General features: G+C 53.9%; 2 protein-coding genes across 3 annotated transcripts in view; both read right to left on the bottom strand.

The window, feature by feature from the left end:
* Nucleotides 1-6,580: 6,580 nt before the first annotated feature.
* VSIG8 (V-set and immunoglobulin domain containing 8) lies at nucleotides 6,581-14,597 on the bottom strand. Of its 2 annotated transcripts, XM_030759539.2 has the most exons (7): nucleotides 14,411-14,596; nucleotides 10,616-10,791; nucleotides 9,858-10,059; nucleotides 9,516-9,734; nucleotides 8,643-8,768; nucleotides 8,130-8,307; nucleotides 6,582-7,215 (listed from the first exon to the last, which is right to left on the bottom strand). In XM_030759539.2, exons 1-7 carry the CDS (start codon nucleotides 14,457-14,459, stop codon nucleotides 6,933-6,935), a joined length of 1,233 nt encoding a protein of 410 aa, XP_030615399.1. In that variant the 5' UTR covers nucleotides 14,460-14,596; the 3' UTR covers nucleotides 6,582-6,932. The 2 variants fall into 2 exon arrangements, with proteins under 2 accessions (XP_089769177.1, XP_030615399.1); XM_089913051.1 differs by lacking the exon at nucleotides 8,643-8,768 and having other exon boundaries at nucleotides 6,581-7,215; nucleotides 14,411-14,597.
* Nucleotides 14,598-22,395: 7,798 nt separating this feature from the next.
* CFAP45 (cilia and flagella associated protein 45) overlaps nucleotides 22,396-24,502 on the bottom strand; it is a 41,138-nt gene continuing 39,031 nt past the window's right edge. Inside the window, exons 10-11 of the mRNA XM_089913033.1 lie at nucleotides 23,288-23,512; nucleotides 22,396-22,907 (exon numbers count right to left, since the gene is read on the bottom strand). Coding sequence (XP_089769159.1) covers nucleotides 22,829-22,907; nucleotides 23,288-23,512 — 304 coding nt within the window. The 3' untranslated portion in view covers nucleotides 22,396-22,828. The remainder of the gene's footprint in view (nucleotides 22,908-23,287; nucleotides 23,513-24,502) is intronic.

Raw genomic sequence — 24,502 nt, 5'->3', positions numbered from 1 at the left:
GTCCTCCCACAGCACCCTCAGCGCCAACTGCCCCAGCAGATCCTGTCCTGGTCAGTTTCTCAGCCACCTGGCCTGAATCCTGCCTAGTCACCCCAGAGAGCCCCTAAACATTCAGGATCCGAGGTTAATAATGGTGGGGCACACTAGAGCTGCCTCTCTGGCCATGAGGGGCCATCCTTGACCCCAACACCCTCTGAATGCAACCCACACCCTCAGCATTCAGAGTCCCACCTAGATTGTCCAGGTGGAGCCCCGATGCTGTCTCAAGAGAGCCTTTCCAAGCAGAGGCCGTGTCATGGTCAGACAGAGAAGAGCAGCACATCAGTCACTCGAAAGGAGTCATCATCAGACACCATGATCTCTATGGGACATAGAGATAGGTCTCACCAGCCAGGTCAGAGGCCCTGGGCCTCTCTCTGAGGCATCCTTTCGTGGGGGGACTTCAAGAGGAGCCGCCTCAGGGTCAGGCTGGCTGGGGAAAGGAGAGTCGTCGGCTCTGCCTTGCTGGACGGTAAGGAGGGTGCAGCTTCCTGGGAATGGAAACGAGTGCCTGCCAGCAGGGGGCTCTCAGCCACAGAGCTGGAGTAGCACTAAAGCAGTGCTCTGGACTGGGAATGTTTCTTATTCTTCCAAAGTGCCAATGGGTACTTAGGGGAGGGGAGGGCAGGGCTGAGAGTCAGAGGCAGCGAGGCAGCACGAATCAGGGCCTTGGGGTGGCGGTGCTCTCAGGCCAGCAGAGGAATGTACTAGCGGTCTGCTGTGTCCCATCCCTTGAAGCTGTGGCCATCTAGCCATCACTGACTGCAGTGAACATCCTCTCCACTGACACGCAGCCTCCTGTGAGACAGTCCAAGCACCCGGTTTGAGGGACACCCAAACATCCCATCACCGAGTTCCCTCTTTGCCTCGGGGACCAACATAGCTTAAATGCTGCCATCAGAGCACAGTCTCACTCCTGGAGGACTGAGTCATCTGAGTCCCTTACGCTAAAGAGAAGAGGAGGGTCAGGTAAGTCTCGGAAAGATGGAGAGGAAGTTGGAGTTCCGGACAGATGAGGCTTCATGGTCACTTTCAGTGAAAGAAATAAGGGCCCTCAGACTGGACCGTGGAGAAGGACACACCTCCCTTCACGCTCACCCCTACCCCTTAGTGGGGAGCATACCAGCTGACACACACACCTCACCTCCCCTCTCCCCCAACCCCCCCCGGGAGGCCTTAAGATGGTTTCTGAAGAACGGATGCTGGGTGAGAAGGAGGACATGAGAGGGGGAGAGAGAGTTACAGACAAGGAAAACAGCCTTGACCAAGGGGCTGAGTCCCGCTGGGGGCTGGGTCTGGAGTCGGGGTTGGGAGCTGAATTGAATCCCAGCATCTGCGGAGCCAAGGAGATGAGCAAGTTCAGGCGAGTCAGGGCAGGAAGGGGAGGTGCCACAGGCTGCAGGTGGCATCCAGGCAGAAGAACGGGAGGTGCCCTGACCAAGGGTGTCTGTAGGGCCTGATAGGCAGCAAGTGGGGCCTGTCGTCACTGAAGGAGCTCAGTTCCAAGGTGGAACTGATTCTCCCAAAAACGTTGAAGAAAATCTCTGTGCCCTCAGCTGGGAGGGTCTCTCCTCAGCTTTGGGAAAGCTGTGTGGAGACCCTGCTGGAGGGGCTGTCAGGTCAGTGCTCCATGGGGTGCCGCAGTGGGCACTGGGCCCAGTGGGCACACCCTGGTCCAAGGAGGGGCCTTGAGAATTCTCGCAGCTCATCCTCATGCCTGGCTCCGGACCCTGCCGAGCTTGTGTTTCAGGCGCTTCCTGTTATTATTAGTATCACCATTACTAAAGAGGACTGTCATCAATATTAATACATGCACGTGGCTCCCAGGATTCAGAAGCAAGGCCTGGTTCTCCTACTTTTCTAGTTGCTGCTTCCTGGGCTGCTTGACTCATCCCCCAGGTGGTGAGCCATCTCCAAATTCAATCCTAAGGCTTCATTCTCCTCACTCCCTCCCTGCCTTGGACCTCCCACTGCCTCAGCCTCCACCCCCCACCCCTATGTGGTTAGATCTCTGCCTCCAGGCCTGCCCTCCTCTGGGAGATGAAATTACATTGAAGACTAGGGACTTGGGATCAACCATTCACAGAGCCCCTACTATGTACCAGGCTCTGTAAGCACGTCACACAAAACAGCCCTATTACTATTCCATTTTAAAGATGAAGAAATTAAGGCTTTGGGAGCTTAATAATAACAAGGAATCTAGGTTTGTGTGAATCCAAAACTGAGGACTTTTCTTTTGCATATGTGGGCATGACTAAATCACAAATGTTTAGTACAAGTTTTCTTCCTCCCCCTTTTCCTTCTTTTCTCCCCAAGACACCCAGCATGGGCCCACCATCACCTCAAACTCAGCCACTATAAAAATGAGCTCGAAAGCTTCACTCCATCCTCCTCTGCTCAATGTCCTGCCTCTGTCAAGGGCTTCAGTCTCCTCCTTAACAGTGTCCCACCCTGCTGTCCTTCTAAAATATAACCGGAAAAAATAAATTAATAAAAATATAAATTTAAAAAAACAAATAAAATAAAATACACCTGGGAAGACTGCTGAGGGCAATGGCCACAGAAGGGTGGCAGAAGACTATCTTGTCCTCTTCTCACTGGCAGGCACAAAGACCACGCCCATGCTTTTCCAGATTCTCCAAAGCAGCCACCATCTCCCTGCCTGTACAGTTCCACGTCTCTCAACATTCTTTCCCTTTGCCATGTTTTTCCTAATCTAACTGCAAGGAACTGAGTGGAAACAATTTTGTTTCCATACACCAGGAATAAATGAAATGATTCCTCCAGGTGGGCTGGATAAACAAAGAGCGTAAACTCCAGAGACTCACCCGAGGCTCCCTTGGAGCAGAGGCTACAGGGCTAAACCTCCCTGAGTTGTGACTGGGTAATGAATTCTCAAAACCCCTTTGTTTCTAGTGAAGCATGGAAAAAAAAAAAAAAAATTAATCCCTCCCCAGAGTCACACAATGTGACTGGGCCTAGAGTAACTGAAATGTAACAGGGCAGCAAGGATAGTTATTCTACTAGGAGCACAGAAGAAAAATCACCGGGATTCCATACAGTCATGCTCTTGAGAATTTCAGGTTTAGGAGACGATGACTAGAGAATTACTTCCTAAAACCTAAGCAAGAGGATTAGAGAAGGAACTGAGTCAAGAAGGACTCAGAATGTCCCTTGAGTAGATTTTCCAGAGTTGGATGCCCTGGGAGACCCATTCACGGAAATTCTGTGGATGCCAAGTTAGGTTTCTGATGGTTACCAAGGACATATAAATTATCTGAATAAGTTTTCATCGACCAGAGGAACTAGGATTCAGTTTCCGCAAGGCTGGGACACAAAAAGGCAGAACTAGGAAGTGGGATGAATACAACTGACTTGGTGCTGACTGTGTCTCTCTGGAAAAATGAGAAAAATCAAGACTGAACTTAAGATTCCCTCTTTATTTATTTATTTATTTATTTATTTTTGGCCGTGTTGGGTCTTTGCTGCTGCGCGTAGGCTTTCTCTAGTTGCAGCGAGCTGGGGCTACTCTTCGTTGCAGTGTGCGGCCTTCTCATTGCAGTGGCTTCTCTCGTTGCGGAGCACGGGCTCTAGGCGTGCGGGCTTCAGTAGTTGTGGCATGTGGGCTCAGTAGTTGTGGCTTGTGGGCTCTAGAGCGCAGGCTCAGTAATTGTGGCGCACGGGCTTAGTTGCTCCGCGGCAGGTGGGATCTTCCCTGACCAGGGCTCGAACCCGTGTCCCCTGCATTGGTAGGCGGATTCTTAACCACTGCGCCACCAGGGAAGCCCCAAGATTCCCTCTCTTGAAGCAACATTTGTGTACACAGCCTTCTGCCTGCCTGGGGACGTGGTCTGCCTAAGTTTTGCAAGCCAATCATTAAAGGCTGCCATTATTAAAATTTAAACTATATCAATTTACAATTAAGTGAATTCTTCTGAGACACAGGAAATAAGTACTCAAAATTCATCCCTTCCTAATTAGTTTCTATAGTTCATGATTGTCTCAGTTCTTGAGGTTATTTACTTCGGCAGGGATGGTGTGATACTGCACATTTCTCAGGATTCCATACCAGGACATCACGCTGGTAGCCTGAAAGCAGCCATGATAGGAGAATTTTATTCAGGGAAATAGCACATGATACACATCAGGGCTTCCCAGCCCCCTATACCCTCAACCTCGCTCCCAAAGCCACTGGTAAACATTTACCACCAGAAATTGTTCTCCTCTAACACTGACAAGGTTTCACGCGGGAGAAATGAAAAAAGGTCAAGGTGTTCCTGAAGCAAAACCTTAGAAGCAGAAACTTCCCTCCCTCCTCACCCAGAGGTGATAAGTGCAGTGATAATTTATTTAGGGATTCGGGACCTCCCCTGGCTTCTCTGTTGAGTCACTCTGCCAAAAGTTGTTTGCAGAGTCTCTCTAAAATCTCTTACGGCTCTTTAATGAGCTTTTCTTGCCAGAGCCTCGCTGTTCTCACCTTTCAAAGGAAGGCTAAGCCTGAGCCCAGCTCCCTGCTTGCTAGAATGGGGAAGATGATGTCATTCAACACAACCTGTACAGCTGACTGACTCTGTCCCTCACCTCCTTGCAGAAAGCTGAGCTGGAGGCTCCTCAGACTGGGAGAGACCTCCCCAAGTCACCCTATTCAATCCCCTGCCTTAGGGCAAAAGTGTGCCAGGCCCAGTGCCCTGCTTGAAGCTCTAACTATTTTTTTTTTTTTGCGGTATGCGGGCCTCTCACTGTTGTGGCCTCTCCCGTTGCGGAGCACAGGCTCCGGATGCGCAGGCCCAGCGGCCACGGCTCACGGGCCCAGCCACTCCACGGCATGTGGGATCTTCCCAGATCGGGGCACGAACCATGTCCCCTACATCAGCAGGCGGACTCTCAACCACTGCGCCACCAGGGAAGCCCAAAAGCTCTAACTATTTACGAACAAATCATCCTATAGGTGCTCATAAATGTTTCCAGATAAATGAGGGGATGGATGGTTCCTGCAGTTCTGTTCCCCTCACTGCTTAATCCCCTTACCCGCTGTATCCTCATCCATCCTCAGTAATCCCCACCTCCCCACCCTCACTCCAAGACGTTTGTCCCTGGCTCCCTCTGTCCCATCATCATCTCTACTTTCTCTTCCCAAGCTCTATCAAGGCAGAACCAGAGATGCCATCACGCTTTTGCAAATACCCAAGCCAACCAGAAGGGTTTCCTAGTTATGTACAACCAAGCAGGGTTTGGGGGCTTCCTCTGTCAACAAACTCTGAGGTCCATCCATACCCCACACTTCACATGGCCACAGGGTAGAAGCAGAAAGAATCAGGAAGCCCAGCTTCTCCTCAAGAGAAGAAGAGGCAAAAAGAAAAGGAAGTGCCTGGGCTCTCAACAGGCAGATGGCAACAGGGCAGAGGCAGGTAGAACAGAGTGACCTTCAAGTACTATGCTCTTCAGAAGACCCTCAACCCCTAGACTAGGCATCGGTCCATTTTTTTGCCTGTTGCAGTCATCCTGTATGGAGTACAGCCACTTGGTCCACTAGAGGCAGCTGAATTGGAAATGTGATGCTTAGGGCTCCCTAAGAGTAGAACTTGGACCAAGGGATAAAAACTATGTGGGGTCCAAAACTGGGTTGAATAGGAGAAATATGGATATATCTCTGACCATCAGAGGCCAAATGGATTGCTTTGGGAGGTAGTGAGATGCCACTGCAGGTATTCAAGAAGAGGTCTTTTGTCAAGAAAATATCTTTTGTCAGGAATGCAGTAGAAGGAATCCAAATGTCAAAGAAAAAGCCTGATGTCCCAGAGTCAGACATGCCTGGATCAAAACCTGTTATTACATATGTGGCCTTGGTTAAGATAACTAGATCCTCTGAGCCTCAGTTTCTTCATCTATATAATGGATACTGCACCTCATAGGATTAAAGCAAGGATTAAATTAGACAAAATATGGGAAAGTACCTGGAATTCAGAGGGTGCCCAATAAGTGTCAATCCCCCTTCCATTAAAAAAGGGACTAGGTTAGATGAATTTGGTCTTTCTACACCCAGAGTATGACTCTGAAACCCTTCCCGGTTTTTGAGAAGGATGGCATACATCTGGGAGAGATAAGGAAGTCAAGATTTCGTAGGTAAGGAGAGAAGGAAGGATGATGCTGAGAATGGTCAGGGAATATTCAGAGAGGTCATCCCTGCCAGTACCTTGTTTCCTTTCTTTTGATTTCTGGAATAAAAGAGAAAAGTGGGATTCTGGATTTAAAATCAAGCCTGAGGAGTCTCAGTTTCCCCATCTGCCTAGGGAAGGAATAGGATTAGACAGCCCCTTCCAGCTCTAACTGTTCCCGATCTAAGGAGGGGGAGGGGGGAAATGGTGCAGAAATGATGCGGGACGACAGAGGGAGCAACGCCCCCCCACATCCCTGAGCAGGGCCCACCACCCTGACCCCATGCCCAACCCTCCGTGGAACCACAGTCACCTCAGTCTCGAGTCTTACATTTTCTTTATTGTGCTAACACTGCCGCCTCGGAGCTCAGGCCTCACACGCACAGTTCAGTCCAGACCCCCACCCACCCGGCCCCCAGGTCTTTCTGCCTTGGCTGGGGACACCTGGTCTCCGGCCTCCAGCGCTCTCGGACACTTCCTCCTTCCTCCCTCTGCCCGAGCCTCAGGGCCGCGGGGATGCGGAGAGGGCCGAGATGGCCTCTATTCCCTCCTCCTCCCCCTCCCACTTTAGGGGAGGAGGCGCAGCCGCCCAACTCAGCTCCCGAGGGAAACTCTTCCAGGTTCCCTGCCGCCAGGCGGCCCTGGGCAGGCGAGGTCGGCGCCGGCCCGAGCGCGTCCCCAGCTGCAGGCAGAGCCCGCACCCTCCTCCTGGCCGGGCAGGAGCCGGGCGCCGCGCGCTCACACCAGGAGGCCATCCTTGCACGGCAGCGGCCCCTCGGCGGCGCAGGCGGCTGGCTCTGCACTCTGGACCTTGACGTAGACCCGGGACTGGTCCGCTTTGCAGTCTAGAGCGGCGGCGGCGGCGCTGGACGCCAGGGCCAAGTGCTCGGGGCCCTCGCAGTGAGGAGTCGCGTGTCTGAGGCTCAGGGAGTGCCTGATCTTCTGCATCGGGTACCCCAGGATGTGGGTAACGCTGCTGCCGCGCCCTTTGGCCTTGCACCCGGGCGCCACGTCGTCCTCTCTGTGGAAAACAGCAGGCGCGCGGGTGAGCGGGCTCCTCCGCCGCGCGGCGTGGGCACGGCCTGGGCAGAGCCGGGGGCTCTTGGCAACCTCTCCTCTCCCGCGCCTCCCTCCGCCTCCCCTCGCCTCTCAACCTCAGCCTCGACCTACTCTTTTCTCTGCCTCTTCCTGGGCCAGCGACCCCGCAGGACTCCCCGGGGGCACCATCCCCACCCTCCAGACAGGGCTTGTCCACACGTGTCCGGACAGCCCACGGTAGGCAGGCAGCCCCATCTAGGCGCCCTCCACTCCCCTTCTGATCTTTTCGCAGGACCACCGGCTCGGATAGAGAGGTCACCTTGGAGATCCAGAGGGAGCTGCTTTCCCTGTCCTTTCCTTAACTAACCTTGACCTTGCCCTCTCTCTCTCTCTCTCTCTCTCTCTCTCTTCTCCTCACCTGCCTCTTAATCTTCTCCCTCTTTTCCTCCATACCCAGGGCATTGCAATCATTAGCACTGCTAGTCTTGTTCTATTTTTATTTCTAGTTTGTTTCTAATATAAGTTATTAGCGCTGTTATTTATATTAATTAACTCTTCTTAAGTAAGCATGTCCAAGAGTTCTCACCGGTGCAATACAGGGGAAAAGTGAGAAAATACATACAGGCCCTGCCCTGCAGGAGCTTACAGTCTAGATAAGACAGACAGACAGGTGCAAAGACGGGAGGGAGATGGAGGGCAGGGAAGCAGAAGTGAAGACTGGACATGGGAAGGGGGAGAGAGAAAAAACATATGACGGGTGGCCGGTCAACATGCTGAGGTCCCAGCACTCCATGGCGATGGCAGGCAGGGTTGGGGTGGGGGTCCCAGCCAGCCGGTGGCAGGCAGGGGTGAGAAGGGGCAGGGCGCCAGCCCCCTGCAGCATGCATCAGATTTTACCTGATATCATTAGGCAAGTCGCAGCAGGCATTTCTGCGGACCTGGCCACGGCAGCAGAAGGCACCGCGGGGCCGCCTGCAGTAGCAGCAGACGAGCCACCAGATGCCCAACATCAGGCAGCCCAGCAAGAGTAAAGAGCCCAGCACTATGCCAATGATTATTCCTATGTGCCAGCCTCCTGGGGAGAGAAATAAAGATTAGTCAGGCTTTCTGCAGACTGGCAGATGCCTGGCTAACCAGGAGTGGCAGGGGCAGGGTGTCTGTGGGAAAGAGGATGGGGGACCCAGGGGATCTCAGGGCCCCTGGACACACAGGGAGGAATATATGGAGAGATGCAAGTTAACCCCTCATGTCTGCATGTTTCTCCCAGGGCTTCCCAGCTGCCCCTGGCAGAGCTATGCACTGATGGCAGTGGGAAGGCAAAGCCAGCTGAGGCTCCAATATACAGCACAAGTTTCTCCAGTCCAACCCTCCCAGCCACGGGGCCTCCAGGGCCACTGCCCCTGCACCCACCTGAGACCTTCACCTCCACCACACATACGCTGTGGCCTGCACGGTTGGCCACTGTGCACTGATACAGCCCATCATCGTTGTGGGAGATGTCCAGCAACACCACCTCACCATGGCTCATGCCTGAAACTGAAGGAGCATCAGAGGGCTATGGTGAGGCCGAGGGGCCTGGTCTCTGAGAGCTTCACCCCAGCCTAGACCACTGCAGGGTGGGGCATGGAAGGAGGGAAGGGTGTGTGCAGACACACAGGTCCACCCCACTCTCCAGGTGAGTCACCTTCTCCCTGCTGAAACAGAGAGGCAAGGAAGGGACCCTTTCCCAGCAACAGGAGAGAAACCATGAATTCACCCTGTGACCTTAGGGAAATATGTCCCCTCCCTGAGCCTTGGTCTCCTCATTTGTACAGCGAGTACAGGGTTACACCAGAGGAAGTCTAAAGTCTCTTCCAGCTCTGATAGTCTTTGATTGTGAGTACTAGGCAGCTTCTGCCTGTGCCAGAAGCTTTATACACCTCATCCATTTAATCAGTACATGCCCCTGGAAGATAGACATTATCATTCCCTTTTCATATACTGTAGAATGAAACTAAGGCACAGAGAGGTGAAGCCACTTGCCTGGGTCTTATAGCCAGTTATGGTCCAGCCAGGATTCAAGCCCAGCTCTATCTCAGACCATGCTCTTTCCAAATTAACCATTATTGCTTTCAACTGACTCTCCCCTTTTGCCTCCTCTTCCCTCGATAGCAGCTTCTGGAACAGGCTCAGAGGAGGGGTCTCCCACAGGGGTTTTATGTTTGACTTGGTGCCACTGATGAACCAGGGAAGCCCCAGCAGGACCCAGCGTCCCAATCTTCCCCTCTCCCCGGGTCCCCTCACCTTGACTTATGGAGCTGAAGGACTCGTCGTAGGAGAACTCAGACTGGAAGGTGTCCTGGGACTGGTAGGAACTGGCACGGTAGGGGTAGGTTCTCCCCCTGATCTTGTTCCACTTGTAGGTGAAAGGCGGGCTGCCCCCACTGACAAAGCACTTCAGCACCACATCGTGGCCGTATGACATGTGGCCCTCAAACCAGCACGTGGGCACCACAGGCCGTGCTGCAGGGGAGGGGGCAGTTGTGAGCCAGGGTCCAGCCAAGAGGCAGAGCCAGGCTCAGGGTGGCCAAACCGCCCTTGGCTCTGACGTCTGGGGAAGAGGAGCTCAGAGGAGTTTGGTCATACCTGCGACAGTGATGATGACCGTCCGGGTGGCCACGGTGGTCTTCTTCACCCGGCACTCATAGATAGCTGCGTCAGCTACCTGCAGGTTCGAGAGGTTGATGGAGGCATCGTACTGGCTGGGATCTGGGGCTGCAAAGCGGACCCTCTGCTGCAGATCGGGGAGGTCGCCATGGTTGACGCTCTTGTCCCGGTAACTAAGGAACTGTGAAGAGAAGAAAACAGAGATGGTGAGACAGGGAGAGCCAAGGAAGGCCTTGTGGTTTGGCTGTCTTGGGCAATGCACTGAACTTTTCTGAGACTCAGCTTTCTCAGCTGAAAAATGGGAACAATGATGCCTGATCCACTGACTTTTAACAGAATGTGTGAGATCAGATGAGATCAAGCACTCTCTACCTAACGTCTACCTTCCAGGGGCCTGTGAGGATTAAATGGGATGAGGTGTATAAAGCTGCTGGCACACAGAGCAGCTGGCTGGCACTCAAAATCAAAGACTATCCTCAGAGCTGGAAGTCTATTGTCTGCGCCAGGACAGTGCCCCATCTTCCCTTTGGAGTGGGGTGGGAGGAATCTGACTCACTGGCTGACTTGATCGGTGATTACAGAGCTCCTCCCTGTTCCCTCATTCTCTGAGAAGTCTTGGGGGAAGTTCAAGGCCTCGGTTTTCTTATCTGCCCTGCTTTTCCCCTCAGGGTGCTGGCTGCCCAACAGGTGGATACCACGAAGTGTAGAGTAAGGGGAATCCTGTGCCCAGCACCTACCACTTTCTCCTGACGTGAGGGTTCTGGGTTGACCTGCATCCACTCGATGCCCAGCGCATCAGAACCAGAGTCCTCAGGGTCCAGGATGTAGGGGCAGTTCAGTCTCACACTGTCACCTTCTGCCAGGTTCAGGACTTCTTTTTCATTCCCACTGATCCGCACAGCGGGCAGCAGTGCTAGGACACAGGCAGGGCAGATGGGGTAAGGGGAGCAGGACCAGGGCTTGGGTGGTCAGCTTCAGCCCCCCTCCCTCCACCATTCCTGTCAGTGGCAACCCAGGACTCAGTGAGGGTTCCACAATGAGGAGGGGCTGCTCTGAGCGTGTGCATAGGTGTGTGCGTGAATTGATAGACGCATGTCTATGCAGACTTGTGTAAGCATGTCTGTATTGTATGATTGTGTAGGGTTGCATCTATACAGTTTGTATATATATATATATATAGCTGTTAAGAATGCTTGTATGGGGGACTTCCCTGGTGGTCCAGTGGTTAAGACTTCGCCTTTCAACGCATTGGGTTCGGGTTTGATCCCTGGTCGGGGAGCTGAGATCCCACATGCCTCGCGGCCAAGGAACCGCGACATAAACATAAAACAGAGTGATATTGTAACAAATTCAATTAAGACTTTAAAAACATTCCACATCAAAAAAATCTTAAAAAAAAAAAAAGAATGCTTATATGTTTGCATGATTGTGTATCCATGTATTGGTGTATACACATATGTACATTGCATGTTTACGAGTGTCTGTGGCTGCTTATGTGTACTGTAGGGAGATTCATGCACATGACCAGGTAGAGTGTCTGCTTATATATTTACATGACAGCGCATGTGTGTGCGTGTGTGTGTGTGTGTACAGGCACATGGAGCACATAGACTTGTTAAATGCTCTGATGGAAGAGGCTCGTTGGTTAAGAGCCACCTCTGTCTGGGCCAAGTGAGGTGATCGTGTCTAGAGGCAGGAGGATGGACACTGTGGCCCCTGGAGTCCCTTTCCAGCCCAAGGAGCAGGAGAATGCGTATGTCCCTGTGTGTCTGTGTATGACAGCGTGTGTCTCTGGCTGTATGCCCGGGTGACAGTGAGTGCCTGGCTGTGTAAGTGCTCTGAGTGATAGTGCGTGCCTGTGTGTGACTGTGACCGGGAGCCTAGCTGGGTCTGTGTGTGATAGTGAACGATGGTGCTGGGACCATGGCCACACGCATCTGTAGGACCGGTGAGCCTCGTGTGAAGGCGTGTGGCATTGTGCGCTTTGCGTCCTTCCCCTTGTGTGATCGTGTGGCCACCTCCGCGTGCTCGCTCCAGTTGGGGCCCCTCCCGCTACTGCCAGCCTCAGTCGCACTGAGTCAGCCTGGGATGAAGAGCCAGGATCTGGAAGCTCAGGACTGATCTCTCCCTCCCTAACCTGAAGCCCCAGGCAAGTGCTAGCCCCAACCGGTTGGACCTAGAGAGGAATATGAAGGTGGAGGTGTGCCCAGGGCCCCAACCCTGGCTGGGCTGGCAGCATGCCACCTCGCAGCCTCCGGCAATCCTCTCTCTGCCGGCCCCTCCCCCAGCCTGGCTCGCTCTCCTCCTGTGAGAGGCAGCAGGTCCTTTGGAGCCCCAGCCCTTGGTCTCAGCAACTCATCGTGCTCTGCCCTTCTCTGGCTCTCTCCTGGGACCACCTTCACACTTGGAGAGCATCTCACACACACAGTTGCACACTGTCACAGCCAAAGAGATCAACACACAGACACACTCTTATAAGCCTTCAAAATGCAGATACCTACCTATGCAGTCCCACCTTCTCACACACACACACTGTCGAATCCATACAGACACACATCTACACACAAACACAAGTGTGCATTAATCCAGAAGACACACCCGCTGTGCACACTTAGAGCCCCGCATGTGTATTCATGCAAGACCAGACATACCTGCTGAAGCTTAGTCTGGTTCTAGAGAGCCAGCAGGCACCCTTTCAACACCCTTAACAACTCAGGCATCACTGAACCTGCCCCTCGGAATCCTGGCTGGGCCGTCAGCCACGTCCTAACGCCCCCTAGGCTCCAGGTTAACCCAGAGCAGGCAGGCTAGCTGCTGGGGACTTTAACGGGACCTGGTGATGCCTCCTCCAGCGCCAGGCCAAGCTAACACCAGCCCACTCCTGAGATAAGGATCCTGATGCCATCTGCCAGGTCCTGGGCTGTCACAAGGCAAACCACGAATGAGCCAGAGCTCAGCAGAGAGCAGAGGCCCCACCCTGGGGAAGGACTGTCGAAAGCAACCCACAACAAGAGAATGGTCTCCATGCCCTGGGAGCCAGCCGGACAGGAAGGTAAGTATTCCGGGAAGGGGGCTTGAGAAGGAAGGACAGGCTGGAAGAGAGTGCCTCCACCCTGCACTAGGCAGAGTGTCTGCCCTTGTCCCAGGCCAGGGAGCCTCACCCTAGCCTTTCCGTCTCCCTAAAAGCTTTCTCAACCTCCTGCCAAGGGTTCCAGCCTTTCTGCACCCCTCGCTCTCCTGGGGAAGTCGTCCCTGGTGTCTCACCTTCATTCCTCTTGCTGTGGCACTGAGGAAGTATTTCCAGGGCATGTGAGAGAAGAGAGAGGCTGGAGGGAGGGAAGAAGACCAGAGTGGGAGAGACAGGTGGGCGCAGAGACTTGGAGGGAGGGAAGGAAATCACAACAGGCTCGCCAGGGAAGAGGGAGACACCTCAATAGTCATGTCTACTCTAAGTTTGTAAGTCCTTTGTGAATTTTTCAGCTTCCTCCAGAGCTCCTAACCCTCCCTCTGCAGATGAGGGAGGGGAAGAGAAGGGAGGGGAAGAAAAGGGAGGGGAGAAAAGGTGGCTCCCACAGAAGGTATTTGTGCATTATGACATTAAGACACACTATACACAGAGATGTCCCAGGTCCCCACAGCACAGCTCCTGAGTGAGCTCTGCCCGGCCAGCTCTTGCCAGACAGAGAGGGTGTTGCAGGCATCCTGCTAGAAATGCAGTCATTCACACATACTCACACTCTCACACCAAGGCTGAAAATATTCCTCCCTTCCTGGCTCCTCCCCCAGGCCCCTTTTGCTTGAACCCAGACCCCCAGGAGGGTCTCAGAGCCATTTCCAGCAATACCCACACAGATGGGCCCTTGCTGGGACCTGCCCCATCCCAGGCAGGCAGCCATGATGTCCAATCCTGAGCCCTGCCCTCCAGACGTGCCCCAGGGAGGGGGCTCTGGGAGTTACCCTCCACACCCTCCCAGGCTTATTCGAGAGGGGGTGGGTGCTACCCTGGAACTCTCACAGCACAGGGGCCCTGAGCAGAGGTCTCAGGCCCCGGCTCTCCCTGGCCCACTCACACTCCACCAGCCTGAGGCTCTGCCCTCTCAAGGCAAGCAGGGTTGGGGGAGAGGCCCTCCTGCTGGAAGCACAGAGACCAATGGAAAGGGAATCTTTCCCAGGCTTTTCCTCAACCCCCAGCCAGCTTTGCTGCTCACCTGCCCCTCCTACCCCACCCCCAGATCCCCCAGTAACTCAGGGCGAGCGCTATGCTCCCATTCACAACATGTGCATACATGTATGAGCCCCACACGTTCACAGACACCATGAAGAACCATACAAGAACACGTGCCCCAAACTTTCAGGTGCAGGGCTCTCCTGGGGAGAGGCCCCCTTGACAACATCCAAACCCCGGTAGCAGCAGGGCGAGGGTGAGAAGACATCTCAGTCCACCTTCCAGGTTCCTCTGTGAGCCCTTCGCTGCCCTTTTCCTGCCCATCCGGCATCATGCAGGCCCCCCCTGCCCCTCCCCAGCCCCATACCTGGGCTCAGGCACACGAGCAGAAGGTGGAATGCTCCATGGACTCTCATGTCTCTAGGCTCAGCGTTTCGTCCTCCTGGGCTGGGATCCCTGGGGCCGGTGGCTATGGGGCCAGCGGTGTTGTAGGGACCAGTAGACGGAGAGGGAGCTGAGGGCCCAGATGCTGCCCGGAGTGGCAGGAAGGTGCAGTGAAGGCCCGGCCAGGGAGCGGCCAGTTATTACTATGGGGGGGGGGGGGGCCTGGTCCCCGCCTTGGGGAGGAGTCCCAGGAGCCCTAATTAGCAGGGTGACAGAGTGGCTTACACAGGAGTTACCCAGCCCTTCCCCACGCTCTTCCCTATGCTGACAGTACTGCAAGACGGCCAACGGGACATGTAATTAGGCACCTGTTAAACGTCCACTTCCTTCCGGCCCCAGCCTCGGGGTGACGACAGTTGCCCAATTTTACAGTGTCCACGGGGCTCCCCTCTCCACACATTTACTGCCTCCTTCCCCAGGGGAAATGGAGAAGAGGAAGGAGAAGCCAAGCTGGGGATGGAAGGGTGGTCAGGCCTTGAAGGGCTCACACTGACCCCAGGACACTGGTGTGTGACACGCCCGCCCAGCGCAGGCTCCAGCATTTCAAACTGCGGTCCCCTCCTCCTATCCCTGACCCTCCAGACCCCCTCCCACCCAGGTCAAAGTCTGTGGGAAAGGGCACCAGGGAAGGGGTCACTGGGGCTGGAAGGGAGGTCCCGGATGATGAAAGGGCCCCAAGACTTCAAAGGGAGTCAGGCCTCCTGATCTGAAAGAAGGAGGGAAGGGGTGTGCAGGGGAACAGGGTCTTCCCCTGGCTGCCCCCTCTGGAGCTGTGCCCCCCACCCATACCTGACGTGAGGTCACCTCCAGGTGCAGGGGATCCCTGGGATCTGGGGGTGTTACAGGGGATCCAGACCCCCATCTCCCACACAGATCTAAAACCAGTTCAGTGAGGCCTGAGAGGAGAGGGACCAGGGTGTGTGGAGTGAGCGAGGTGAGTGGACAGGTGGGTGAGGGGCTGCTAGGAAGAATAGCGCCAGGAGGGCCAGCAAAGGGGTGTGCCTGAGTGCCCGTATACCCCCTCACCAGGATGTGTCCTTGCATCTTTTTTGAGGAGCGCCAAGCCCCTCTACGTGCCCCTCTTTTAGGAATCGCTTGGTGCCCTGGCTTCTATGCACAGGAAGGGAAACCAAGAACCTCATAACCTGGACTGGCATCGGGTGACTAAGCCATCACGGTTCTGGGCAGGTTGGAGCTGGGGTGGGGAGGTCCTGCTGGGCAGAGGGAGAAGATGGAGGGCCAGCCCTTGCTCATTGGTCCAGGGGGTCCCAGAACAGGCCTTGGGCCTCCCCTGGATTCCAGGACTGCCCCATAAACAGTGGTAGGGGTCTGGTCATGAGTTGCCTTGTTCAACAGCTCAGCCCTCTCAAAGGAATCAAGGGCCTGCCCTCGTCGCTGACAGATGCACAAGAAGGGTGGGGGGGCTCAGGGTGCTGCCAGGGCCCACCCCCGGGAAAAAATAAGACAGAACAATAAGGAAGCACAAGGACTCCGTGCATCTCTGCATTCCTGCCCCCCAGCTGCACTCCCAACAATAACAGGGTGCTCTGGGACCCACAAAATGTACACAGTGAAGATCCTTATTTCCTAATTTATTTTGAGGATTATGGGGTTGCCCTGCACACTCTGGAGAGCAGGGATCATTATCTCCACTTCACAGATGGGGAAACAGAAGCCTGGAGAAACACGAGGATTCAGCACAGGTGATGCTGCTGGGGCCTAAGTGGGGGGTATGCAGGCGTCCTGACTCTCAATCCAGAGTACACCAAGAAAAGGGCATGGTGACCCTATGTGTTACCAGACCCACCCATGGGGAAAGTCAGTGATGGGTGGAGGGGTGAACAGGTGGGACCAGGAAGAGGGAGTCTGAAAAGAGAGGAGTGAGTTCGTGGTTCCATTAGTCTGAAGTATAAGGCTGGAGTTTAACTGGGTTCTGGACTTTAGCTGATGTTAGAGTTGGAATGAAGCCTGGAGCTGGGATTAAGGTTGGGGTTAGTTAGGTGGGACGATGCATGATGTTGAGGTCAGATTTGAGGTCGGGATGAGAGTTAACACTGAGATTAAGCCTAGAGCAACAGCTAGAACTGAGGCTAGGGTTTATGGCTGGGATTCATGTTATGATAAGGAATAGTGTTTTAGCTTCACTTAGAGTTTTTCCTGGGAATACAGTTAGAGCTAAACTGAAGACTGGGGAGATTGATTTAGGATTGGATTTATAACTGTGTTAGACTTTAGTCTGGGATTTGAGTTAGAATAGGCTGTGGTTAGGGTTAGAACTTGGGTTAAAGATTTATGGACAGAGGATTCATGGGGATCAAAACTTAGGTTTTATTTATGATATAGAAAGACTTTAGCCTCCATTCACTAAATCGAAGTTTGGTTAGAATTTTCATCCCTTTGCTCTGGGAGAATACCGATGGTACATGTTGACTGGGGTCCCAAGATTTTGGCACGAGCTCCAGATACACATGAGTCCGTCTCAGAGGTATGAAGCAACTGAATCCCACAACAAATGTAACCTCTGAAATTCTGCTCCACGACCTAAGCTCACCACCTGGTCAAGCTCCCAGAAGGATATTTGGGGAGGGGATGCAGGAACGTACAGCAGTGAGTGGGGCTCTGACACCAAATTGAATTGGAAGACGGGGTCCATCAGAGGCAGTTTTACTAGGGAGGAGGGGAGTCCTGGTTTTGGAGTCTAGGAGACGGGAGTTGGGGAAGACTGAGGGCCTAGATGCTCTCGGAAGAACAGCCACTTTTGAGGGCTTCATACAGGGGCACGTTGTTGCTCTCCTTTGATCCACCTACGTCTAATTGCCACCTCCTTGCAATCTGGGGCCCGTTAAAGAAACTGTCCGCATTCCTGCCCTGTGCCCTGACCCTTGCAAGGGTTTTGAGGGGGCAGTGTTGGAGTGAAGGCACTGGGGCATCAGCTCAGTTTTCATAGCACAAGTCCAGCCCATGGCCCCTCCCCTGGGACCAGCCCACAGCTCACATTACTCTGTGGGCTTCATCCTCAGCAGAGGAAGAGGGCCCATTCCTGGGAGGCCACCGCCCCCAACTCCTCCCTCTCTTCTTCCCCACCAGTCTCAGCCCCAAACATCCCATTGCCCCATCCACTTCCTTTTCAGGGCCCATAAAGGTCTGGACAGATCTCGGAGACTATTGGGATTGCCTCTGTGCCCCCAGGGAGAAAGAGATTGGGAGAGGCAGTGGTTAGAAAAGGAGCAGAGAAACACATGTGCCATCCAAATGGCCCAACGAGAGGCTGAGAGAGAGACAGGAGGCAGAGGGCCCAGGCTACAGTCAGGGTCCCAGCACACCAATTTCCAAAAGGGCCCCTTGCTTTTCCCTGAGTAATCCATAGCTCCCCGGGGGGCAGAATGGCCCCTCTCTTCTGCATACCCCCCCCCAAGATTGGGTTGTATTAGCTTCTGTTCTAAGGCAGAAGCAGAAACACAAAGACAGAAGCTTGGAAAGGAGTGAACAGAGGTACAGAAGCAGAGAGAAGAGGTGAGACAAGGACCCAGAGAAGCCCAGAGATTGCTTCTGAGAGGAGATACAGCCCAACCCCAGAACATCGCGGGGAGGGACAGGCCAAGGATGTGGCCCGTCTACTCTTCCTCCAAAGTGCCCTTCACAGCAACTCTGCACAACGCCTGTAGGCTCTCCCCTCACCTGCCTGGACCTACCCCCAACCCCTCTCCCCAGGCCTCCCAGGCTCAGGTTCAAGCTCCCCATTTCCCCTCCAGGGCCCCGGATCTGCAGCTTGACCCTTTCTAAGCCCTCACACACAGAGTCAGCAGGCTCCCGAGCCCCTCTCCCAAGTCCCCCTGTAGACCCAGGCTCACCCCTGCAACATCCATGGAGTGAGAAGCAGCCCTTGGAGTGGCCATGTAGAGAAAACCTCAGAGGAAATGGTCTGGGAGTAGGAGGGCCGTGGGATTGACAACGCCATGCTTAGAGAGGACGGACAGAGGCACAGGGCACACACAGTCACAGAGAAGTCAGGGAGCCCCAGAAGCTGCTGCCCTTCCACCAGCTCTCAGTGAAGGTTTGGGGTTGGAGGACCCCCAGGTGAGGCCCTGGCTTGGACGACAAGAGTGGTGGAGCTTAGAGGTGGTACAGGTGGTGTGATGGGAGCAATTGCGTTGAGACGACGAAGGGTTACAGTTAGCTATAGAGAGAAAGACAAGATCCACGTGTGGGGTTCAGTTTCAGGAATGGGATTGGGGTTTAAGGACTGAGGCCCAGATCAAGGCTAGTGGACAGAGCTTCTGACACGTGAGACCCAGGGATTCCCTGGGTCTTGGCTTGGGCTTCCCAAGCCTCAGTGATTCCTGCTGGTCCACTTCAGAAGAAGGGGGACCCTAGGAGGGAGCCTGGATATGCCCAGCTCTCTCCCAGCGGGTGATGATATCCTGGAGCTGACCCAGACTCATAGGAGCAAACAGCCCTGAAATGGTTGCCATCCCTAAAAGGAGTGGCCTAACCTACTTTATCAGCAAAGCATCTTAGCAGAGGACGGCTGATTAAATGTTATAAACTGAACTGTTATCAAGGGAACAGTGGAGGAAAGAAGAATTTGCTTTTAAAGAGTATGCGAATCCCTGAAGAAGAATTAAGAGACCCTGAAGATAAAAGATGTTGCACCTGGCTGAGATCAACCATATCCTTCATTCATTCAACAAACCAATGGGGCCTTGTGCTAGGCCCTGGGGAAGCAGCGGTTAACAAAACTCTATCTTCTAGAGCACCCAGTCTGGAGGGGGAGACAGACGAGGGAAGGGGCACCAACCCCTCGTCACAGGCTGCTGAGCTATGGTGATATTTGGCAAGACCCCCTGGCCTGGTGGAAATGACCTTTAAACGGCGATCTGAAGGATAACTAAGGATGTGTCGGGCAGGACTGAGAGTGGAGAGAGGCGGCCGGAAGAGTACCTCAGTCCTTGAAAAATAAACCAGGGCCCTGCCAGACACAGCAGAGAAGAGAGTGAAGTCAGGATAGACAGCTGATGGGTATTTTTGGACTGAGGAGGGAAGATCCTTGAGAACTGAACCTCTGGGACCTCCTGAGTGCTCACTGGGGTCAGAGCCAGACCCTCAGGATAGACTAGGCGGCTAAGATTGATCATCCTGAACCGTGTATGTTTGGGTGTGGCTTTGACTTCGTCAAAGTCATCAAAGGGCAGGGAGGTGATGACTACCCCGCTCCCAAGAGGACATGGAAAATGCAGGAAGAAACGCAGAGCTGGGAGGCTGGGAGCTTTGGGAGCTAAGGCAGAGGGAAAGTCTAAGCTATTTAAAGCCAGTCAAATCAAGAATAACTTAGCCCTTTCTGGGACTCTAGACTTCTGTGATGTTGGACATGAGCTTCTTCCGGGTAACCTTGGTGTGATTTGCCAGGATATCTCTCGGAGTGTGGGAGGGGGAGGGAAAGGGGGGCAGGTCACCTTGGCGGCAGCCTAGAACTGGGGAGAGACCTCTGGTCTGGGGTGACCCATCCCCTCCCCAGCAGTCCTCTCCGAGGCCCCAAGCTCCTCAGAAGCAGCAGTGCGGTCAGATGAGTGAGAAAACAGTGAGGCGCTCCATGGCCTCAACACCCAGACTTCTTGTCTGAGACTAAAGCGTCTCCCCTCCACTGTCACCTCAACAGCTGCCACTTTTCCTCACCCCAGAAACCCTGATTGGCTTTGAAATCTCCTGAACCCCTTTCATTCGAGCTTAATCAGAGTGATTTTACTGAAACCAGTTAATGCCCAGCGGGGGGCCCGAGTCACTGACAGGGATGTTGAGGCTTTCAGGGGTATTGGAGGACATCCCAGGCCCCCACTGAGTCAGGGACAGCCTGGCTGGGCCTCCAGGGTGGGCTGCTGAGTCACGCTTCTGCAGCAGGTGCAAAGGTTCTGAGACCGCCTCCAAGCCCCAGTGCAGCGTGACTCAGGCAACACGTACACATGGGCAGGGAGAGCATGGAGCCCAGCCAGGAGCTGGGGCATACATTCCCAGGAGGCAGCTGCCTGCAGACCTGATGCAGTGCTCCAAGGTGGCACCCAGCCACTGGATAGACCAGGCTGCACCAACCCAGTCTGACATTGAAAGGACCGGAAGACCCAAGAAACTGGGAAGGGAGCTGGGAAGTCAATGAGGTACACATACGACAAAGTAGTAGCTTGGGCACTTTTTTTTTTTTTTTTTTTTTTGCAAGCTTCTAATATCCTTACATCAACAGAGACAATGCACCAAACAGCACTTCTTACTTATCTCCAGATTTCCCCAGCGCTGCTCTACAGCTTGGAACCTCGCAGCTTCCTAGATACCCCGAAGATGATTCAGCAACTTGGAGGGGTGCACAGAGTTTATTTCTACCCTTGAGCCCTAGGAGGGAAAGTTGAAGCCATCCCTAGGAGAAAACACTGCCCACCCAAAAGTCCAACCTCTAGCAACAAGTCTGAGGCTGGTTGTTCCTGAGCAGGGCAGGTGGGGGCAGCTGGGGGGAGGTCCACTTCTTGGCCCGTACTCCAAGGGAGCTTGTTCCTCTCAGCCCCGAGATGGAAGAGATCAGTAGCGAGCTGGGCAAGCTCCAGGCACCTGAGGTCCTTTCTGGCTTTCCTGGGAAGAGGGTCCCCTGAAACAAGTCAAGTCTCACTCCTTGGTCCCTGCAGGTATTCTTAATCGTGCAATAGGAATGCTTAGAGAGAAGCTAAGCAAGTATGCCAGCTGCCTCAGTGGCATTGCCATGTCTTCTCTCCCATCCCAGGCTGGGTACCACATCTTCCCAAGACCCCTAGGGAGGAAGGGATTAACTTCTTTAGGTAGGAGGTATGCGCTTAGGGGTATGGAGCAGGGAAGGTGAGAAAGCCTCTTCCCCTAGCAGCTGGTGGGGCTGCCCACCTGGTTTGGGGGAAAAGGGGGCTGCAGTCTTCTGTGGTGGGGAAGGTGAGGAAGGTGCCTGGGGAAGCTGCAGTTGTCCTGAGGCAGAGGAAGCACAGGAAGCAGCTTGCCCACTCTCCCTGGGCCCTGTGAAAAGAGGACTCTTGCCGGAGGTCCTTGTAACCTGGCATTGTAAACACTGGGGACGCGCCCAGCAGCTATCTTCTGCCTCCTCTTAGTGCAGGACCCACCGAAGGAGACAAGACTCGGCTCTGGATTTGGGAAATGAAACCGAGGGGGAAAGAGGCTGCCATAGTGATGGGAGCCGGATGGAGGCCCTTTCCCCTCAAAGGCATACAAAAATGGGGGAAATGGCTCCATCCCGGAAAGCTAGCACACAGCCCAAAATGGAAGCCAGATCATCCAGGTCCTTCCAAATAGGGGGAGACTCTTCTAAAGCTACAAGAAATTTTGTGGGAAGCAGCACGGGCGCAGTGGGAAGCAAGAGCAGACTGACTGACACAGATGAGAAGCTTCTGTGGAGATGGAAACAGGTCTGCTGATTCACTGAGAACTGACTTCACTAGAATGTACCCAGCACATGGTAGGCACTCAGAGGTACTTGGATGAGTAAATGAATGAATGAAGAATATCTGGGGGAAAAGCGAGGCAAGCTAACACAGATCTTTATCTTTGGGGATAAAGCCCTGGGGAGCCTCACTTGCTGGAGAGGGGTGGACTAAGGAGAGCCGGCCACTTGAGTGGGGCGGGGGGCTGTGTTTGGGTGAGGGGACCAGGCTGGCAGGGTGAGACGTTGGGCCCTGGTCATGCCCCAATGGAGGATGGAGTGGGTGCCTATGTCGTGACACTGCCTGGCATTGAAAGGGCTCTGGCATGAGAGGGTTGAGACAGGAGTGTGAGCCACAGGTTCAAACATCACCCTCTCCACATTCATGATCTGGGTCACAGGCACGCAACTGCTAAGAGCTCTGACACCTCCTTCCCAGCACCGCCCAACCCAGCCCTTGCCCCAGCCCCACCCTGAGAGAGCATCTCTAGCTCCTTGCCCTAAAGTGCCTCTGAGCTGGGCATGGAATGGGGACAGAGATAAGACTGAGCTGAAAGTGGACATGATGACAGCATCCCAGAGAGTCACAGAAAAGCCAGGAGACACCAGGACAAAGGGACCACCTGGCTTAGGAGGGCTGACCGTGAGAGAGCATCCTTCCATTCTCTGCCTCTGAGCATCATACGGCCCACAACCTGGGGCTCCCATAACCTATTTTGCTCCTCGTTCAGTGCCCGTGGCAGCCACATCCCCGCAGCAAGAAAGCTGGACTGTTCCTTAGAGAAGTAGAATAGATTTAATCTGTAACTCAGAAGTGTCTAGATTAGCTGCAGTTATGGACACCGAGAGTCTGGGGGGAAGCTGCCCTCTGAAGGGATCCCGAGGGGCAGAGAGGCACCCTCAGTCCACAGAGGTGTCGGGTGGGATGTTAGCTTTGCGCTCAGCTTCAGTGCAGTACTTCTCAGGAAGGCCGGTGGCTCTGCAGGAGAAACACAGGTGTAAGGGGTGGAAAGGGTGTAACGGGTAGGGATAGAGAAGGAGACCAAAGAGGAGGCAGCAGAAGCAGGCATTTACAGAACCTTGGGACGTGTACCTCAACCCTGGTCCCCCAATCCATCCCCCAAACACATCCCTGTCAAGCCTCCAGCATCCTGCCAAGGAGTTCCCAGAGAGCCAGGAAGACCCCATCCCAGAACTTTCTCCAGGAGCCCCCTTCAGAGGGCCACAGCCCATGTGGGCCTGGAGTCAGTCCCTCTCCACACCCCTGTCACCATCCCTTCATTCCCTTAATCCCACACTTCCCAGCCCACCTCCCTGGGGAAGAGAAGAGGAGCTGGGCAGGAAGGGATGCCGGCACACCTCAGCTCCTCTATCTTTTTCTTCTTGATGCCTTCAATGCGCTCACGCCACTTCTGGGCCTCCTCTTTGAGGCGCCGGCCTTCCTCGAAGGTGGCGATCCGGTCCTGCAGCTGCTTCTGCTGGTTCTCCCGCACCTGGCGCTGGAGCTCATTGGCATACTGTAAGCGCCCCATGGCCTTTTTCTCCTCCTCCAGCTGCTGCTTTTCAATCTGCTCTCTCTGAGCCCTAGAGGAGGGACACGGTCGAATGGGCTAGGCTGAGCTGTCCCAGCCCAGGGAAGTCTTTGGGGCAGCTGCTGGGTAGGATCCTCCTAGGACACACTGCAGAGACCAAGGCCCTCCACACTCAGGCCCTTCTCTTCTGTGGCTCAGAGATCAGCCCCAAAGGCTGATCCCAGCCAGGCCCGGGTTCATGGCGTGTGACTCTATGCCATGGGCATGTTTAGAAGGGCCCAACGCTTGGGCCCGGAGCTAAGGCTCTGCTGTCACTGTTCTGAAATTCTTAATTGTTGAACAAAGGGCTCCACATTCTCGTTTTTCACTGAGCCCTGCAAATTTTGTAACTGGCCCTACAGCCAGGATGTCACCCACTGGAAGCTACTGTTCCTACTCTTCTCTCCTATAAGGATGCCTAACTCCTCTCCAGCTTGTTCTGAGATAGCTTTCTTTCTCTCTCTCTTCCTTCCTTTCCACTAACAATAATAATGACATTAACAAAACCAACAAAGAGGATGTTTAGGAAGTTCAAAGAAGTTGTAAAATCTGCAATGCTGGTTCTTAGTTGCTGGAAGAAGAAGGAACTTAGCCTGTTATCTCTGATTTTTCTTACTACTCTCAGGAGCCTCTTCCACAAGAAAACTTCACGAACCCTGACATCAGAAGGAAAACGGCTAATGTAGGCCAGATGTTCCCAGAAAAAAAACTCAAATGAAATGTATTCACATCTCAGAGGAAATGCAGTCATAGGCCATCCTGAGCTAACTCCTTCTTTCTTCCTCAATGTAATCAAAAACAAAAACTAAATGTAAAATCACCTTAGGCCAGGACCTCTCAGCTGGGGTCACTCATACCCCAACCAAAAGCACCACTTCACAGACTCATTTCCCTCTAGCTATCTTCCAAGCTCCACCATGCATGGCATGTCCTCTCGGTGCTCAGCAGCTCTTTTACACCATGTAGACACCTCCTAAAATTCTATACCTTCCAGGTTTATCAG

This window comes from Delphinapterus leucas, chromosome 1 (genome assembly GCF_059928025.1).
Source record: "Delphinapterus leucas isolate spDelLeu-1000000601 "Yukka" chromosome 1, BTC_Dleu_Yukka2, whole genome shotgun sequence".
NCBI lineage: Eukaryota > Metazoa > Chordata > Mammalia > Artiodactyla > Monodontidae > Delphinapterus > Delphinapterus leucas.
This window is presented reverse-complemented; position numbering and strand designations above follow the sequence as displayed.

Coding starts and splice junctions, on each gene's coding strand:
- VSIG8 (XM_030759539.2), bottom strand. CDS start 14,459: ATGAGAGTCCATGGAGCATTCCACCTTCTGCTCGTGTGCCTGAGCCCA. Junction 8,308..8,642: donor GGTGGAGGTGAAGGTCTCAG/GTGGGTGCAGGG, acceptor TTCTCTCCCCAG/GAGGCTGGCACATAGGAATA. Junction 7,216..8,129: donor GACTTGCCTAATGATATCAG/GTAAAATCTGAT, acceptor TGTTTTCCACAG/AGAGGACGACGTGGCGCCCG.